Raw genomic sequence first — 18,856 nt, 5'->3', positions numbered from 1 at the left:
TATGAAGTGCACTACTTTTGACTAGATGACCAGGGGATGCACTTCATAGGGAATAGGGTGCCGTTTGGGACATAGTGGGAGGACTCCTTATACATTAGATGACTTGAATGTTTCACTTTTGTTTCACTCTTTTGTTATGCTTTGATTGGTTATTATAGTACATGGGTTAGGGTTACATATTGAAAAGTCATGTTAAGGTCATCTAAAACTGCCATCACTGAGACACAAGCCCTCTTCTTGATGCTGTCCCTTTTTTAGAGGGATTTGGTCTGAAAGGACCAGTTACGGTCAATTAAAACACTCCCTCCTCCACAGTTTTCCATTCCTTTTCTCATCCTCTCTTCTAGGAACAAAGTGGGTGACTGCAGTTGTGTTGCCACTCTGGTGGTCAGTGAGGCTGCAGTGATGTCCAGTGGAGAGCACCAAACGTATGTAACTAACTAGCCTACTGCTTCATTGTCAAGGTCCCTCAACCTGGGCTATTTTTGCCTTCCCTTGCCCCTCCCCAGACCCCAGTTTCAAATCCGCTTAATCCCTGAATATAACCAAATAAATAGTTTACAGTACCTCCTCCAGCTGTGCCATTGTTCAAAGCCTGGGGGCTGGGGCCCTGTTCAGGGTGCATGCCCTTATAAGGCTACTGAAGTAATCTCTGATGTAACATGTTGAGTTGTGTATCTCCCCCAATTAACTAGTGGAGGCTGAGCCAGCCGGGGCTTTTAAACAACCCCTGTTTTTTTTTTCCTCTTCCACACCTCGCTCTCTCTGTGCTGCTGCAGCCCTGAGCCTTGTCAGCGTGTGGGAGGAGTGGACGGGACAGTGCGAGGCAGAGCACCACCAAGCAGCAGTTCCATTCCGCAGCAGGGGTCAGAAGAGCCAAGCACAGCCCGGGGACTCTTGAAGAGGCGCGTGGAGACCAAGGAGCACCGCGAGGACCAGATCCGCCTGCAGGAGGCTGAGCAGCGCGACTTCCGCACGGTGCTGGGCAGGAAAGTCACCACCAAGAGCGTCTCCGAGGAGGACCTGAAGGAGATCACGGCGGAACAGATGGACTTCAGGGGCCAGCTCCAGCCCAGAGGGGGCAAGCCCAAGACACTGTCTGAAGATGAGAGGAAGGTCAACGCTCCCACGCAGGTGGACTTTAGAGATGTGCTGGGGAAAAAAGGGGGCACCACCGCCACCTCCCCGAAACCAGGTACCGCTCCTACTGAGAAAGGAGAGCCTACAGATTTCAGATCGGTTCTGGCCAACAAGAAGAATCAGACGAGCTTGGAGAAGAATGGGGAGAGCCCTGCTCCAGAAGCAGCAACACCGAAAGCCCCTGCTGCCACTGAGAAGGAGAAGAACGCTATCAACTGCGTGGCAGGTGGGATTATTGATGAGAGTAACAACATTGGAAAGGAGCCTTTGTTCAGTCAGAAGCTGAGTGATCTGAGCGTGGTGGACGGGGCTTGCCTGAGGCTACATTGCCAAGTGACCTGTGACCCCCCAGCTACTATTACCTGGACTCTAGACGGGAAGGTCATAAAGTCCTCCAAGTTCATCAAGCTGTCCAACGAAGGTAAGTATGTGGACCACTACTAGGCCGACCATGTCTGCGTCCCAAATTGCACCCTATTATGTTTTTTTAGTGCACTACGTAGGTAATTCGCATCCCATGTGTTTGTGGAGGCTTGGCTTCTAATATTATGAAGTAGTGTGACAGACAGTGATGTGACTGAGTTTCCCCTCTTGCACCGCTGCATTCGATATGGGATATGATGAAAACATATCCCTGTACATAGAGGGAGTCGATGTTATCATAGTGCTGAATTGTTTTGTTCTGGGTGCTTGTAATTGTCTCCTTGTAGAAAGCCCCACATATTTACAAGGTGGTATGAATCGAATGTAGAGTAAGAATGGCCAAAGGATTCCCTGTTTCTGGGCTCCTGGGGGTCCCCTGACACACCGCCAACACAGACGTCGTGTTCGTCCCAAATGGCACCCTTTTCCTGAAATAGTGCACCGCATAGGGAACGAGGTGTAATTTGGGACGCGTTCGTCCATAATCACTGCTCTGTTATTTCAGGCAGTTTGTGTTGATGCAGATACCTGAAACTCTGGCTATCTTGAAGCAGTATTTGTCAGACCAGTTAGAGTGCAGTTTTGTCGGGATAACAGTTCAGTCCAGAGTTGAGGCAGGGGTTAAGCGTTGCTCTGGTCCCATAGCTTGACGATGACAACGGCCTGTCTGTTATTCAAATCAAATGTATTTATATAGCCCTTCGTACATCAGCTGATATCTCAAAGTGCTGTACAGAAACCCAGCCTAAAACCCCAAACAGCAAGCAATGCAGGTGTAGAAGCACGGTGGCTAGGAAAAACTCCATAGAAAGGCCAAAACCTAGGAAGAAACCTAGAGAGGAACCAGGCTATGTGGGGTGGCCAGTACTCTTCTGGCTGTGCCGGGTGGAGATTATAACAGAACATGGCCAAGATGTTCAAATGTTCATAAATGACCAGCATGGTCGAATAATAATAAGGCAGAACAGTTGAAACTGGAGCAGCAGCACAGTCAGGTGGACTGGGGACAGCAAGGAGTCATCATGTCAGGTATTCCTTATTGAGTGCAACCGAATGACGCCCCTTGACCAGCTCTATGGGTAAGGGCTAATTTAACAAGACAATCAACGGGCAGCAGCACAGTAACATAACTAGGCACACTGCTCAACCACCAGCTGTTATGTCCTGTGACACAGCCCCAGATCTCAACCGTCACACAGCCAAGTCAGGGCCTCGTCTAATGAAATAATGGAATCATGTATAGGTGACCCCCCCCCCCCGCAGGTCATTTTTATTCTCCTTTTAGTGTCACTGTGGGTCATGTTGAAGAATGCAATTTTTTTTAAATTTACGTGCCACCATAACAAAAGTAGTATGTGAGTTATGTCCTCATGGAGCCGTAGGGTAGTAATGGAGGCTACTCTGGCTACGGTTGTGTGTGTGTTCTCGGGGCCACTGTGGATGTGATTGTGTACTGGGGGCTGCTGTGTGTGTGTGTACTGGGGGCCGCTGTGTGTGTGTACTGGGGGCCGCTGTGTGTGTGTGTACTGGGGGCCGCAGTGACAAAGTTTCTCTGTGTGTACTGGGGCTACTCTAGCTTAGGTCCTCTGTGTGTGTGTTTTTCCTGCAGGAGGCCAGTGCTCCCTGACCATCGACAAGGCCCTGCCCGAGGACGAGGGCCAGTACAAGTGCCGGGTGGAGAACTCGGCCGGTAAAGCAGAGTGTTCCTGCATGGTGCTGGTGGATGGTGAGTTGTTCCTGGCTGCCGTGTCCCACTCCCATGAGTCCCCCTTGGACTCCCGGCTGCCCCAGCATAACCCTAGGCACTTCCTGCAATTACAGCGGCCAGATTAGCCGAGCTGGAGTCCCTGTTCCAGGCTCCCACTGCACGTCCGCCTTACCCAGCCCCCCAGCACTCACTAACAGGCCTGCATCAAAACATTAGGCAGACACGCACGGTTCAATCCTAGTTTTAGATTAATTCGCAATACACATTGATTGAACTGTCGCATACTTCTACTACTGTTGCCATCAATACAAAAATAAGAGATTATGAAACATAATTTAGGGAAAGAGGGATACCTAGTCAGTTGGACAACTGAATGCCTTCAACTGAAATGTGTCTTCCGCATTCAACCCAACTGAATCAGAGAGGTGGGGGGGCGGCTGCCATTTAGTAAAGTGAGTCGAGATAAAATATGTTTAGCAGGAGAGACAAAGATGGATACAGGGGCATAATCTTATTATTAATAATCTGAATCTTAATGATTCAGTTCACTTTAAATGGTCCATTGGGAATCATTACATTTTTAACATTGACTGGTTAATTTCATGTATGGTTCACTGTCCACACGGTCTATACACACCATTATATTCCGGACGCTGACATTGCTCGTTATGATATTTCTACATTTCTTTTTGGATTATGTGTATTATTTTGAATTACTGCACTGTTGGTGTTAGGAAAACAAGCGACCAATAAACTTTGATTTGATTTCTATAAAGTACTGTATGAGACTGGTTAGTTTTTTTTTTTTTGTTACTGATACAATTCGTAGGGATTATTTTTAGCATGAAAGAAATGGCAATAGTAATGCGTGGAAATCCGTGACCTGAAACATGTTTTCGTTTTCCTCTCCCATAGATCCTACAGACACAAACTCGACAGCAGCTGACAAGAAGAGCAAGAAGCCATCCATCCCTACCTCCGAGAGTGAGTTTCCAAAATATGCTTATTCCCCAAAGAAGGAGCGGCATGGGATCTGCCTTTCCCACTGCTGCAGCCTGTCTGCCTCCTCGAGCTCGGCCACTTTTATAGCATGTGAACAAAAAAAATATATATATATTGTTCTTACCCTGTAATCGGCTTGCAGTATGTAGAGAACAAAGGACAGATATAAGGTGTAAATAGCGATCAGTAAATGTTTTATCCGAAGTAGGTTCGATTTACACTACTAGAAAAGATTACTAAGAAGATGTGCTTATCTTAATAGTCCTCTTAATCTTTCCAAGCTTGAGGAATGCATAGGTAGTTTGACAGAGTTATGTGCTATACCCCTCCACATTATTTTCCATATGATGTAAGCCTGTAAAGAACCCAGCCGAATCCTCCTTCTGAATCAAGCACATAAATCTTCTTTTACATAAAAGGCTTTGGATCGGCCACGCTTAGGGCTGAGCATGAAGCATGTCCGTTTAGCCCTTCAGCCTGGATGGTTCCTTCCAGGGGTCAGAGGCCACTACGACACCCCTCTCCTCTATGATGTTTGACAGAGCTAATTGACTGCTGTTTGTCTTTAAGCCCGGGTCACTCGCTGGCACTTAAAACAAGCCCAAGGAGGGAGGGAGGGAGAGGAAAAGGCAAGGGGGAAAGAGAGGAGAGGGAGGAAGTGAGAGCGAGAGACCCTTTGCATGGCTGCCCCGCTTACTCAACCTCCTCTCCCGAACTTCCATGTAAGGCTCGCGTCTCCCTGTTCCTCAGCCATCTCTTGATTCAGCCAGAAGCACATGCTCCGGCCTCTTTTTCCAATACTTGCAGGTTCTGCAGAAAATCTGCCAGTTTTGGGATACGCTTTTGTCCTGCTGGAATGTGGCCTGACCCCAACAAGCCACAAAACTCAGAGCTGTAGGATAGTTTGGAGCAGTTAAGTAAAAGCAGGAGGCTGAGACCTGACACAAGAGCCCCAGATTTATTAAGGCTAATCTCTTTTGATGTTGGATTCCCAAGTAGGGTAGATTTGAAACAAGGAAAATGTTTTCAAGTCCGGCGTCGGGTATAATTCTGTTTTTAGAATGATTCATTCACTACAATGTTCCAATGGGGTATTGGATGTCATGTGAAGCTATAACCCCGATTTGTGATAGTTGGTGTCAGTGCTTATACTGTAGTTCTTACATATTTTGTTATTTTACATGGTACTAGAAAGCTTATTGTTGCCAAATGTAACGTTAGTTTTATAGCTTCATTCTATAGCTGGAGGACTCCTGATATCTGCAGGAGTGTTTAACTTTTTGGTCTTTATCTGTTGTTGTTTACTGTCTTTTTGCTAGCTAGGGCCATCTACTTTAAGTGCCGCCTGTTTTCCCAGTGGCTGACTTGGTGTGTGAACTGCTGACTGCTCATAATTTGCAGGTAGTTGTTGACACATCAACCAGGATCAAGGGGCTTGTTTTGCTCCCCTCCTAAAGAAATTGCCTGACAAACCTGCCTGCCCGACCCCATCTCCTCCCTTCTGGAGACCTCATTTCCCTCATCAACTCATCCCTGACCACTGGCTGCATCCCCTCTGACTTCAAAATGGCTCGAGTTGCGCCCCTCCTCGAGAAACCATCACTTGACTCATCGTCAAAAACTATAGACCTGTATCCCTTCTCTCTTTTCTTTCCAAAACACTTGAGCGTGCTGTCTCTGATCAACTTTCTCATCTCTCTCAGAATGATCTTCTTGGCCCTAACTAGTCAGGCTTGAAGACTGGTCATCCAACCGAGACTGCTCCTCTCTGTGTCAGAGGTTTTCCACACTGCCAAAGCTTACTCTCTCTCCTTTGTTCTCATCCTCCTAGATCTATCCACTACCTTCGACACAATGAACCATCAGAGCCTCCTCTCCACCCTCTCAGGGCTGGATGCCTCAGGCTCTGCACACTCTTGGATTGCATCCTACCTGGCAGGCCGCTCCTACCAGGTGACGTGGAGTTGATCAGTGTCTGCACCACGTACTCTCACTACTGGTGTCCCCCAGGGCTCGGTTCTAGGCCCTCTCCTCTTCTCCCTATACACCATGTCACTCGGCTCCACCATATCCTCACATTGTCTCTCCTATCATTGCTATTATTACCTATATTTAACTAGGCAAGTCAGTTAAGAACAAATTCTTATTTTCATTGACGGTCTAGGAATAGTGAGTTAACTGCCTTGTTCAGGGGCAGAACCACAGATTTTTACCTTGTCACCTCGGGGATTCAATCTTGCAACCTTTCGGATACTAGTCCAACGCTCTAACCACTAGGCTACCTGCGGATGACGGTCAACTACTTTTCTTTCACCCCTTCTGACACCCAGGTGGCAACACGCATCTCTGCGTGCCTGGCAGATATCTCAACTTGGATGTCGGCCCACCACCTCACGCTCAACCTCGACGGAACTGCTATTCCTCCTGAGGAAGGCCTGCCTGCTCAAAGACCTATCCATCACGGTTGACAACTCAACAGTCGCCTTCCCAGAGTGACCCCGGACAACACCCTGTCATTCTCTGCAAACATCAAAGCAGTGACCCGCTCTTGCAGGTTCATGCTCTACAGCATCTGTAAGGTACGACCCTATTTCACACAGGAAGCGGCACATGTCCTAATCCAGGCACTTGTCCTTTCCTGTCTGGACTATTGCAACTGGCTGTTGGCTGGGTTCCCCACTTGTGCCATTAAACCCCTGCAACTTATCCAGAATGCAGCAGCCCGTCCAGTTTTCAACCTTCCGAAGTTCTCTCAGGTCACCCTGCTCCTCCGCACCCTCCACTGGCTTCCAGTCAAATCTCGCATCCACTACAAGACCATGGTGCTTACCTACGGAATGGCAAGAGGAACTGCCCCCTCCTTCCCTTCAGGCTATGCTCAAACCCTACACCCCAACCCGACCACCTCAGGTCTCATGGCCCTCCCCCCTATGGGAGCCCAGTCCAAGCTCTTCTGTGTCCTGGCACCCCAATGGTGGAACCAGCTTTCCCCTGAAGCTAGGACAGCAGAGTCCCTGCCCATCTTCCGAAAACGTCTGAAACCCAAACAGTATCTTAAATCATTCTCAACACTCAACTAGCACTTGCACTTGACCCCCCCCCCCCCCCTTCTAGCTCCAACTCTACTGATAGCTACGTTGAGGAACAATGTACTGTCTATGCCTGTGATATGTGGTTGTCCTACCTAGCGATCTTAAGATGAATGCACTAACTGTAAGTCGCTCTGGATAAGAGTGTCTGCTACATGACAAAAATGTAAATGTTTTGATTCAGATTCTCATCCAGATGCATGGTCGTATTACGTCCAAGTGCTTTATCGAGTGGGCTATCGATGTTATTCGCCATGTTATGGTTTTTCTAAAGCAGTCCCTGTTGCTCGTGCTTGTGTGTTATCTAATTACAGCCGCAGAGTGTGGTGAGCCATGGGAAATGCGTCAGTGGTGTAGTGCTATGAAAACAAGCAGCTTTTTCATCCCCGCTGGAAAACTCTAACCCCTGCACATTTATTTAACTTGCGCTCGGGGGCACAGTCCAGCACTGCAGGGTCCTGGAGAGCTCAGAATGCACTGTCCCGTCGGGACACTCAACCGCTCCTTTACCTCATATCAAACTTCTTTCATCTATGCCCTCTACTCCTTTTGACAGCCCGTAACAATGCTGGACAAGTGAGATGTAATGTTCTCTCTCTGTTATGATGGAGTGTGTGCTCATCAGGTAATTCAATGGTTTCTCTAGATTCCATGTTGGGGGGGTGGGGCGATAAAAAAACTAAAAAAAAAACTGATTGTGATACAGGCCTGTGCAATGCAATGTCTCCAGATTGTCTAAACACAATGAAAGTAGAGAGAACTGACTCCAAGCCTGTGAGAAGGAACCAGATCAGGGTTAAGGCCGGACTTGTTTGGACAGCTTCAACACGTCTCCGGCTGGGTAACATGGTGCAACTGCTCTGAAGCTCACATATGGACCGTGAGCCTTCAAGGCTTGATATCCTGGGTGCTGGCATAAGAACAGTTTAGTAGCAAGTAGCTGAGAATTTTCCACTTCACAATATGTACATCACATCTCAATGGATTGTAATTGTGGAGTTCTCAGCTGAAGGCGTCCACATGCTTTCCATCCGAAACAGTTGGGAACAGCTTTTTTTGTGTGTTTTTTTTGGGCTGTTCGTGCACAAATATAACGTGGCAAGCCAAAGTCTATGCCCCTTCGGTGATTGGTCAACAGTAGGGGTCATTCAACGAGAGACTAATTGTTTTCATGTACATTTTTTCACTTGATCAAAACTGCAAACGTCTTAGTTGGATGTACATTTTTGAGACTTAAGACCAACTTGACAAAAAAAATGATGTGATTTCTTGAGTTACACTACATGACCTAAAGTATGTGGACACCTGCTTGTCGAACATCTCATTCCAAAATCATTGGCATTAATATGGGGTAGCCTCCACTCTTCTGGGACGTCTTTTCACTAGTGAGGGGTTGGCAATTTCAGTCCTCGAGGGCCTGATTGGTGTCACAGTTTTGCATCAGCCCCAGCTAACACACCTGGCTCCAATAATCACCTAATCATGATCTTCAGTTTAGAATGCAATTTGATTAATTATTTGTGTTTGCAAGGGATGGAGAAAATGTTGACAAATCAGGCCCCAGAGGACTGGGGTTGCGCACACCTGCACTAGATGTTTGAACATTGCTTCGGGGACTTGCTTCCATTCAATCACACAGCATTTGTGAGGTAGGACACTGATGTTGGGCGATTAGGCCTGACTCACAGTCGGCATTCCAATTCATCCCAAAGGTGTTTGATGGGGTTCAGGGCTCTGCAGGCCAGTCAAGTTCTTCCAAACCAATCTTGACAAACCATGGACCGCACTTTGTGCACGGGGGCATTGTCATGCTGAAATAGGAAAGGGCCTTCCCCAAACTGGTGCCACAAAGTTGGAAGCACAGAATCGTCTAGAATGTCAATGCATACTGTAGCATTAAGATGTCCCTTTACTGGAACTAAGGGGCCTAGCCCAAACCATGAAAAACAACCCCAGACCATTATTCCTCCTCCACCAAACTTTACAGTTGACACTATGTATTGTGGCATGTTCGCGAAATGCTTATGCTTCTAGATCCGACAGTGCAGCAGTATCTAACAGGTAATATCTAACAATTCCACACTGTCTGTGTGGGTGGACCATTTTCAGTTTGTCTGTGATGTGTACATTGAGCAGTGTATCATTTTTATGGCGCTGGTCTGATCCTTTTGCTACCAAAGTCGATTATTTCCTGAAACAGCTGTTCCATTTATCTAGCGCTTTGATTTGTTATGTGTGAATGTCCACTATGTCTGGGCTGGCTGGCTGTTTTTCAAGGATACACAAAGCGGTTTGGTTGAACTGTAGATGGGAAGGTGAACCTTTGCCCTAGTCTGAGGTCCTGAGCGCTCTGGAGCAGGTTTTCATAAAGGATCTCTCTGTAATTTGCTCCGTGCATCTTTCCCTCGATCCTGACTAGTCTCCCAGTCCCTGCCACAAAAAACATCCCCACAGAATGATACTGCTACCACCATGCTTCACTGTAGAGATGGTGCCAGGTTTCCTCCAGATGTGACACTTTGCATTCAGGCCAAAGAGTTCATACTTGATTTCATCAAACCAGAGAATCTTGTTTCTCATGGTCAGAGTCCTATAGGTTCCTTTTGGCATACACCAAGCAGGCTGTCATGTGCCTTTTACTGGGGAGTCGCTTCCATCTGGCCACTCTACCATAAAGGCCTGATTTTAGTGGAGTGCTGCAGAGATAGTTGTCCCATCTCCACAGAGGAACTGGAGCTCTGTCAGTGACCATCTGGTTCTTTGTCACCTCCCTGACCAAGCCCCTTCTCCCCGATTTCTCAGTTTGGCCAGGCGGCCAGCTCTAGGAAGAGTCTTGGTAATTCCGAACTTCTTCCAATCCTGTCTCAGAGCTCTGTGGACAATTCCTTTGACCTCATGGTTTACTTACTTCTAATCAGTGATGATTTTAGACCTAGGACACCAGGTGGCTGCAATTGATTCAGGTAGAACAGAGAACCAGAATGCTCCGGACCTCATAGGGTAAGAGTTCAATACCCCTGATCTATAGTATGACAGCATCAGCATTTGGCTACCAACAGCTGGCAGACATATTTACATTTGCTTAGTTTGAAAACGTGTGCTAAATGCTAGCTAACGTTTGCATAGAGATAGAAAGCTAGCTCTTTTGACTTTCACTTACACCGGTTGACTTCAATGCATGATTAGTTTATTTTGGACCAAAGCAAGATTATTTTTAATTGTCAAACGGCAGCCATGCATCGACTGTCACCAGAATAAGACCCTTAATATTTATTGGCGCATCAAGCTCATCACCTTGCACTTTCACAACCCTGTTGGGGCTGCAATTTATTTAATCTGTAGCCCCAACCCTAATAAATTGCATACATTCCCGAAGAGTCATAGTGGGAGGACCAAGTTTACTTCAATATGGTTATTATATCAATATTTGAGCATCAGTGTTTTCACCGATATTTCTCACATTTATTTTAAAGACACATTAAGATCCGGGCCTCCCGGGTGGCGCAGTGGTCTAAGGCTGGCCACCAGAGATTCTGGGTTCGAGCCCAGGCTCTGTCGCAGCCTGCCGCGACCGGGAGGTCCATGGGGCGACACAAATCATCCGGGTTAGGGAGGTTGGCCTAGCGTCGTCCGGGTTAGGGAGGGTTTGGCCGGCAGGGATATCCTTGGTCATCGCGCACTAGCGGCTCCTGTGGCGGGCCGGGCGCAGTGCACGCTGACCAGGTCGCCAGGTGTTTCCTCCGACACATTGGTGCGGCTGGCTTCTGGGTTGGATGTGCGTTGTGTCAAGAAGCAGTGCGGCTAGGTTGGGTTGTGTTTTGGAGGACGCATGGCTCTCAACCTTCGCCTCTCCCGAGTCCGTACGGGAGTTGCAGCGATGAGACAAGACTAACTACTACCAATTGGATACCATGAAATTGGGGAGAAAAAAGGGGTAAAAAAAAGACAGATCCCACCTTGTATGCATGTTACTTGATTTATTTATTTTTTTACCCCATTTTCTCCCCAATTTCATGGTATCCAATTGGTAGTAGTTAGTCTTGTCTCATCGCTGCAACTCCCGTACGGACTCGGGAGAGGCGAGGTCGCGAGCCATGGGACAAGGACATGCCGGCCAAACCCTACCCTAAGCTGGACGACACTGGGCCAATTGTGCACCGCCGTATGCATCTCCCGGTCACGGCTGGATGCGACACAGCCTGTGATCGAACCGAGATCTATAGTGACGCCTCTAGCAGTGTGATGCAGTGCCTTACACGGAACCCAAACTGGCAGCACATGTGCGCCATCGTGCATACATTTATTTTGTCCCCCCACACCAAACGCGATCACGACACACAGGTTAAAATATCAAAACAAACTCTGGACCAATTATATTAATTTGGACAGGTCAAAAAGCATTAAACATTTATGGCAATTTAGCTAGTTAGCTTGCACTTGCTAGCTAATTTGTCTTGGGGGGGATATAAACATTGAGTTGTTAATTTACCTGAAATGCACAAGGTCCGGCCTCCCGGGTGGCGCAGTGGTTAAGGGCGCTGTACTGCAGCCCTGCAGTACAGCAGCCCAGGGACTCTGTGCCATCAGAGTCCCTGGGTTCGCGCCCAGGCTCTGTCGTAACCGGCCGCGACCGGGAGGTCCGTGGGGCGACGCACAATTGGCCTAGCGTCGCCCGGGTTAGGGAGGGCTTGGTCGGTAGGGGTGTCCTTGTCTCATCGCGCACCAGCGACTCCTGTGGCGGGCTGGGCGCAGTGTGCGCTAACCTTGTGGCCAGGTGCACGGTGTTTCCTCCGGCGCATTGGTGCGGCTGGCTTCCGGGTTGGATGCACGCTGTGTTAAGAAGCAGTGCGGCTTGGTTGGGTTGTGTACGGCTCAATGCTGATTTGCTATGTTATATTTTTTCAATCAAGGGAGGTCAAATGCTCACTGGCTTCTCTTGAATTCAGTACTATGGATGGCAACAACGTCATACTCTTTTTGACCAGACAAAGTCAGACGGGTACTGTTTCGCTCACTTTGATGCTTTCTCTAGTGAGATACAGCCTCTTGCGAAATGAAGGAAAATTATGAAACAGACAATTTCTGGGGGAAGCCTGGCTTCCCTTGGTACCCATGAATACACACACTACATTTTAACTGCAGCTCAAAGGCTGGGTGCAGTAGTTTATTTAGAATTCAGAACTGAACTGATGTATGTGAAAACTTTACAACTGGACTAATTAAGCATTCGTTGTTCTTTAAAGGGAAAATCTATATTTTGGTGTTTTTTTTTCTTTTTCATTAGTCTGCTGTTGATACAGTCCCGACATGTTTTGCATGCTAGCAGTCAAATCTTCAAGACTTTGGACTTTCAAGATGCAAAGTGTCACCGGCCCCATCACGTTGTCATGATGCAAAATGTATTTGCATCATGATGTGGCCGGTGACACATTGCTTCTTGAAAGTCCAATATCTTGAAGATTTGACTGCTAGCATGCAAAACATTTAGAAAAAAAATACCGAAAGAGTGGATTTCCCCTTTTTAAGTTCTCTACTTGTTTTGGAAACTTCATGAACACAAGCTTTTAAAGAGTACGCTATTTCCCACATTAAACCCTTTCACAGCCATTCTGTGTGCTCATAACAATTTTAGTGTGTTTAAAAGCCTGTTCTTTGTTTGGCTGTCATTTTCTGTATTTGACGCTGCAAATGTAAACAGCAATGGTAGATGTTATTTTTGCAATTAAACTTTTTATCAGCTTCATGTTTTGTTTCAGTACACTGGGCAAAAATAGTTGTTGTAAAAAGGATGTTCTTTCCAGAGAGGAGGATCTCATGCAGAAAAGAGGGAAGTAAAGACATTGCGAGCCTAAGCTGTAATTCATCAAGGTTAATATTCCGTGTTGCTCCTCACTAGCTCCATTAGTTTGTTTTTACTGTCACATTCATTCTTGACGGCAATCAAATGTAATGTATATTGTGCCAAGAGCTATTCCCTGAAGACTTTGGTACAATTTTTTTTTTTTATGACCAAAAAAGGCAAATACCAAAGGACAAGGCAGCACTTTCTTCCAGGACATCTACAAAAGAATAGCTCCCTCCCCCAAGTTCACTTATCAGACAGTTTGTTCTCGGTTCCCATATACTGTCCTGGGAAGAACTAACATTTTCTATGAAGTTCATAATGCCTTATAATACACTAGTAAAGTCTTCAGAACTCATAAGTGGTTATAAAACCAAAATGATTTTATAGATGTACTATAAAGGCAAATGCTTTAAACAAGGATTCTGAATTTACGAATGTGTTATTTCCCACAGTATGTGCTCCGTCAGAGGCTAGCCTACAAACTGGACTGGTGTTTCAAACTTGTGGTAAATGAGCTGTACAAATTCAATCTTCATCTATGCTTTGATCAATAAGTCTTGTCAATAGTAACAACTGGATTCCAGCTATATTGGTGCAGGAACACTGAGTGATTATGTTGGGAAAAGAACAGGAACTTAAACTTTGATTTACTGATGCTTGCTGCTGCTGTTGCTCACAATGTAATCAATTGCAATGACATTAATTTATACGAATTCTACACACCATTTTGAGAATCAGTCTGGGTTCTGATCAATATATTAATTTTACTTGAATAATTGCGTTGAAGATTCACAAATGGGAATCATTTGTATCAAATCTCATTGGATCCATTATCAACTGCATTGACATAACTGCGGCCTTCCCAATTTGTAATAATTTATTTTTTCCAGGTGAGGCAAGGATAAAGAAACCGAATACAAAGACTCCTCCCAAACAGGGTAAGAAAGACTTCCTCATACATGCAAAAGGTATCTCTATGTACCAAGCTTCTCAGAGTAGGAGTGCTGAAGTAGGATCAGCTCGCCCTGTCCAAAAAGACAAAATGGATCCTAAATCGGCTCTTCTACTCTGGAGCACTTGATACATAGAGCCCCTGTACTAAAACTCTCTGGCCTAATAGAGAACGACCCAAATGTCAACAAGCAGGATAGATGATCCCCCTAGTCTGTGCTCCAGCCCAGCTCTCATTCAGGCTAGAGGGCCTAGCTCATGTGCCAAACACTGGCTGGACTCAGCTGCTGTGCCTGAGGGTGCCTGTAATAGCAATGGGAGATTCCCCCTGCCAACCCATCTCAGCCCCCAGATTATTGGACAAACAGTGGACGGGGGGGAGCCAGATGAGTACTGAACGCTTTACATGGAGGTTTGTTCTGATGATGGATACAGATGTTTCTTGCTGAAGTGTGTGTGTGTGTGTGTGTGTGTCATCCAGCTATACCACCTCAGATTGTTCAGTTCCCAGACGACATGAAGATCCTGGCAGGAGAGAAGGTGGAAATTCTCTGTAAGTTTGGAGGAGCTCCTCCAATCAAATGCACCTGGCTCAAGTTCCGCAAACCAGTAAGGACAAGTCTGTACCAGTCCGCCCCTTTATGTATTGATTATGTATTGACTCTATTGCTCTGCCCTGTCTATGATCAACTCCAACCATCACCTGAAATGAACCACCATGTCCAATTTCTAATTATTTATGTATATATATTTAATAACACTGTAGTAACTCTATGTAACTGTTTTAGCGAAAGTTTCCTTCTCTGTGATATGACTGACCTTTTTTATGGTGGTTTTGTCTGCAGATCCAAGAGGTCAAAGGTGATTTAACCATTGAAACCACTGAGTCCAACAGTAAACTGACCATCGCTGACAGCCAGCAGGAGCACTGTGGCTGCTACACCGTAGAGTTGCGAAACAACTACGGTGTGAGACAGGCTGCTCTCAACCTCACCGTTGTTGGTATGTTCCATTTATCCAAATCGGGCCGTATTGAGTTTGGCCTCTAGGCGCTAGGCAGTGACGCCATTTTTAGCTCCATCATTGAGATTCACAAGACAATTAAGACTCTTGAGACATCTTTCCTTGTGAAATTATTTTTTGCTATAACGCATGATTTAACTCGCCCCACTACCTATCATGTTCGTCTCTCGTAAAAATGGCAGTCCTGTAGCTTTGGGGAATGTGGTTGGGGAAGGGAAGGTACGCAGGCCGGGAAAGCTGGAGCTCTCTAGGTCCTAACACTAACAAGCCACTGCAGGGATCTCCAATGGCCTTTTAAGGCTTGTGCTTTCTCTTCAGCTGTTGCTTTAATGAGGCCCTTTGCCACTTCTGTCAGAGTGGAGTGTATCCAGCCTGACTCAGGGAAAATACGCAGCAGCCTGGGAGACGAGTTATTGAGCTGCTCCACATAAACGCAACCGTTTATGTGCCCAGAGAACTGTTAATAGCGTACAGAGACACAGCACTTGTTACACACTGGTATAAGCAGCCCCCTACTTAGATGCTTGTTAATGTATATGATCATCACGTTACTATTACAACCTTCGACTGCATGTATGGCGTATAGAGGTTTTAGTATTGAATTGTTTCATATAATTTGTTTCATTGACTCCATTATTGCAAGCCTGTTGGTGTCAAGCTGTGCTCTTTGAGGCGGATTCATTTGGTGTTTTACAATGGAACCCTGTGGATTAAGTGGGGTTATGCTGGTAACAGCTTGTGTAACATGGCTCCCACCCCTTCAACAAAGCAGGGAGAATAAAGTGCACTGTAGCTGGCTGTACATAAAACTGATCCAGACTTCTTGTGTGGATCCTCCCTGCCTCACTGATCATCTGCTCTCACGTATAGTCTCCTGTATTGTGCCCTTTAATGGACACCCTGCCCTGGCTGGATATGGTGAGACTGTTGTTGACGAATGGTTGTTGGCTGTTCAGAAGGTAGCCTCTATAGCCAGACAAACCTTTTTTCATTACCAACACGGCTGTGCTTTTGTGTATGGTGACTACTGAGTACTGACATTTGTGAATGGAAGGTTTGTTTGTCCTTCCTGGAACTGTTATCATTCGATCTCCCCCTCGGGTGGTTCATCTTGCACTACACATTTATCAGATCCTGGGACTGGGAGTCTAATCTGTCCAAATCTTCACGAGTCGACTAACTCAACTCGCGCCTGTGCAGCGGCGAGAAGTGGGGGTCTAGGCTTTGTCCCAAATTGAACCCTATTCTCTAAGTAGTGCACTACTTTTGACCAGGGCCCATAGGTATCTGGTCAAAAGTAGTGTACTGTATAGGGACTGGGTTACATTTGGGACAAAGCCTGGAGTATGTTTCACATCAATGTAACCCGGACCAGTGTTCAGAACTCAGCGTTGACCTCTTGAGTGGCTCTGTGTGACCTCTGTGTTCCAGACAAACCTGATCCCCCTGCCCGTGTTCCAGCTGCCTCAGACATCCGCCGCTCCACCCTCACGCTGTCATGGTACGGCCCCACCTACGACGGGGGCAGCGCGGTCCAGTCTTACAACCTAGAGATATGGAATTCTGTGGACAACGAGTGGAAGGATCTGGTCTCCTGCAACAGCACCTTCTATAATGTTCACAATCTGCTGGGTCAACGCCAGTACAAGTTCAGGGTGCGGGCTGTCAATATCTACGGTATCGGCGAGCCCAGTGCAGAGTCTGAGCCTGTCACAATGCTAGAGGAGGATGTAGAGGGTAAGTGGGGGTCTTTTGGTGTACTGCCACTCATTGGTTACACTTGTCACTCGTTGTTAACAAGCTATTTTCCTTGACATTGTCGGGCAGTGATTCATACTAATGATTATTGATTCATACCAATGACTAATGGCATTCTTTTATAATTTTATCGAACAGAAAAGGAGGAGGTTGAGGATGATGAAGGTATGTCTAATCCAATCCATGTTTCGACATAATTGCTTCCTTCCCAAAAATAAAAATGGGTAACACCTATGAAGCACACATGTAAAATGCTTTATTACGTCCTTTGTTTTGCAACGTGCTTATGTGTTATGACTGACTCGGCATTTATACTGTCATAACTCCAAAGTGTCATGTTCCTATTTTCAGACAAGGAGCCAGACTACAGAGACGTGACCGTGAGAACAGACGTTAAAGTCAAGGATCTGTACGATGTGGAAGAGCGCCTCGGAACGTGAGTACCCACCTACAAAACGTTGGTCAGCAAAGCATTTATTTAATTGTGCTCCTCAGGCTCAGTCAGTAGAGCATTTCACTTGTAAACACTTGAGTCGTGGGTTCGATTTCCGCTCCGGGTCCCCATATGACAGAGTATGCCCTACTACTGTACGTCGCCTTGGATAAAAGCTTCTGCTAAATGGCATATAGTTCAAGCGAAGCATTGATCTACATTGACACTTGTCCGCAATAGGCCTATTGTACATGCCTCTCATCCATGATCTCCTCTATCAGATTCCCCCAAAACATTTTTGTCTTCTATGTTGTAGGGGGAAATTCGGACAAGTATTTAAACTTTTGGAGAAGGCAACAAAGAAGCATTGGGCTGGAAAGTTTATCAAAGCCTACTCTGCCAAAGAGAAAGATAATGTGAGACAAGAGATTGCTATAATGAACTCCCTCCATCACCCCAAACTTGTCCAGTGCATTGATGCCTTCGAGGGCAAGTCGGACATCGTCATGGTTTTGGAAATGTGAGTATATTTCATTTCACTTTTATACCTTACAAATAATATTCATTTCAGTTACCCTGTGGGGCCTGGTCAAAAGTAGTGCACTATATAAAGAATAGGTGCCCTTTGGGGGACACAGGCCTATTTACAGTAGTTTGGCTAGAAATGTTATTTAGTAGATGATGACACTCATGTTTTAAAAAAAAAATAGTTTTTTAAAAATAAAAACCTGAATATGAAAGTGATATCATCTTTATTTTGGGGAAGGAATTTGTTTTCCATTTCCAACATTTCCGTCTGATGTATTTTTTTACCAGACAGACACTTCAGACAGAACCATCGGCTTTTTTTATATGGTTATGCTTTGAAAAAGTTCACTTGCCAAATATTTTAGACATTTAAACACATTAGACTGAAACACTTCCCCTTTTCTTTTTATAGCATTGTCAAACAGTTGACTGACACAAGAACACTTGACTCGCATTAAAAACAGCAATTGTCCTTAGTACCAATTTTAGACATGCCTTGTAAGCTGAAAAATGATATTCGAGATACTCTAGATTTGACAAGGATGTGGTATCCAGTGAATGATTTTCATATTTGGCTGTGATTATCTATATTGCAGGATCTCAACCATCTTTCTCTCTCTCTCCCTCTGCAGGATCTCTGGTGGGGAACTGTTTGAGCGTATCATCGATGAAGACTTTGAGCTGACGGAGAGAGAGGTCATCAGGTACATGCTGCAAATCGTGGATGGGGTCCATTACATCCACAAGCAGGGCATAGTCCATCTGGACCTGAAGCCTGAGAATATCATGTGTGTCAACAAGACTGGGAGCACCATCAAACTCATCGACTTTGGCCTCGCACGCAGACTAGGTAACCAGGTTGCAAAATTCTGGTAACTTTCCCAGAAATCCTGGTTAGAGGATTCCCAGATATCCTGCTTATTCCCTCCTGATTCCAGAAATATTCCAACTGTGAT

General features: G+C 46.0%; 1 protein-coding gene across 2 annotated transcripts in view; it reads left to right on the top strand.

Annotated features, from left to right (window-relative positions):
* LOC139380335 (myosin light chain kinase, smooth muscle-like) overlaps positions 1-18,856 on the top strand; it is a 76,355-nt gene that overhangs the window by 46,627 nt on the left and 10,872 nt on the right. Inside the window, exons 16-28 of one of the 2 annotated variants that reach the window (XM_071122950.1) lie at positions 348-428; positions 780-1,561; positions 3,173-3,289; positions 4,187-4,255; positions 13,660-13,713; positions 14,098-14,145; positions 14,640-14,767; positions 15,004-15,160; positions 16,613-16,918; positions 17,078-17,104; positions 17,291-17,375; positions 17,689-17,892; positions 18,533-18,750. In XM_071122950.1, the coding sequence (XP_070979051.1) occupies positions 348-428; positions 780-1,561; positions 3,173-3,289; positions 4,187-4,255; positions 13,660-13,713; positions 14,098-14,145; positions 14,640-14,767; positions 15,004-15,160; positions 16,613-16,918; positions 17,078-17,104; positions 17,291-17,375; positions 17,689-17,892; positions 18,533-18,750 (2,276 nt within the window). The remainder of the gene's footprint in view (positions 1-347; positions 429-779; positions 1,562-3,172; positions 3,290-4,186; positions 4,256-13,659; positions 13,714-14,097; positions 14,146-14,639; positions 14,768-15,003; positions 15,161-16,612; positions 16,919-17,077; positions 17,105-17,290; positions 17,376-17,688; positions 17,893-18,532; positions 18,751-18,856) is intronic. The other variant, XM_071122951.1, reaches the window with a different exon arrangement.

Source organism: Oncorhynchus clarkii, chromosome 22, assembly GCF_045791955.1.
Source record: "Oncorhynchus clarkii lewisi isolate Uvic-CL-2024 chromosome 22, UVic_Ocla_1.0, whole genome shotgun sequence".
Classification (NCBI taxonomy): Eukaryota; Metazoa; Chordata; class Actinopteri; order Salmoniformes; family Salmonidae; genus Oncorhynchus; species Oncorhynchus clarkii.
This window is presented reverse-complemented; position numbering and strand designations above follow the sequence as displayed.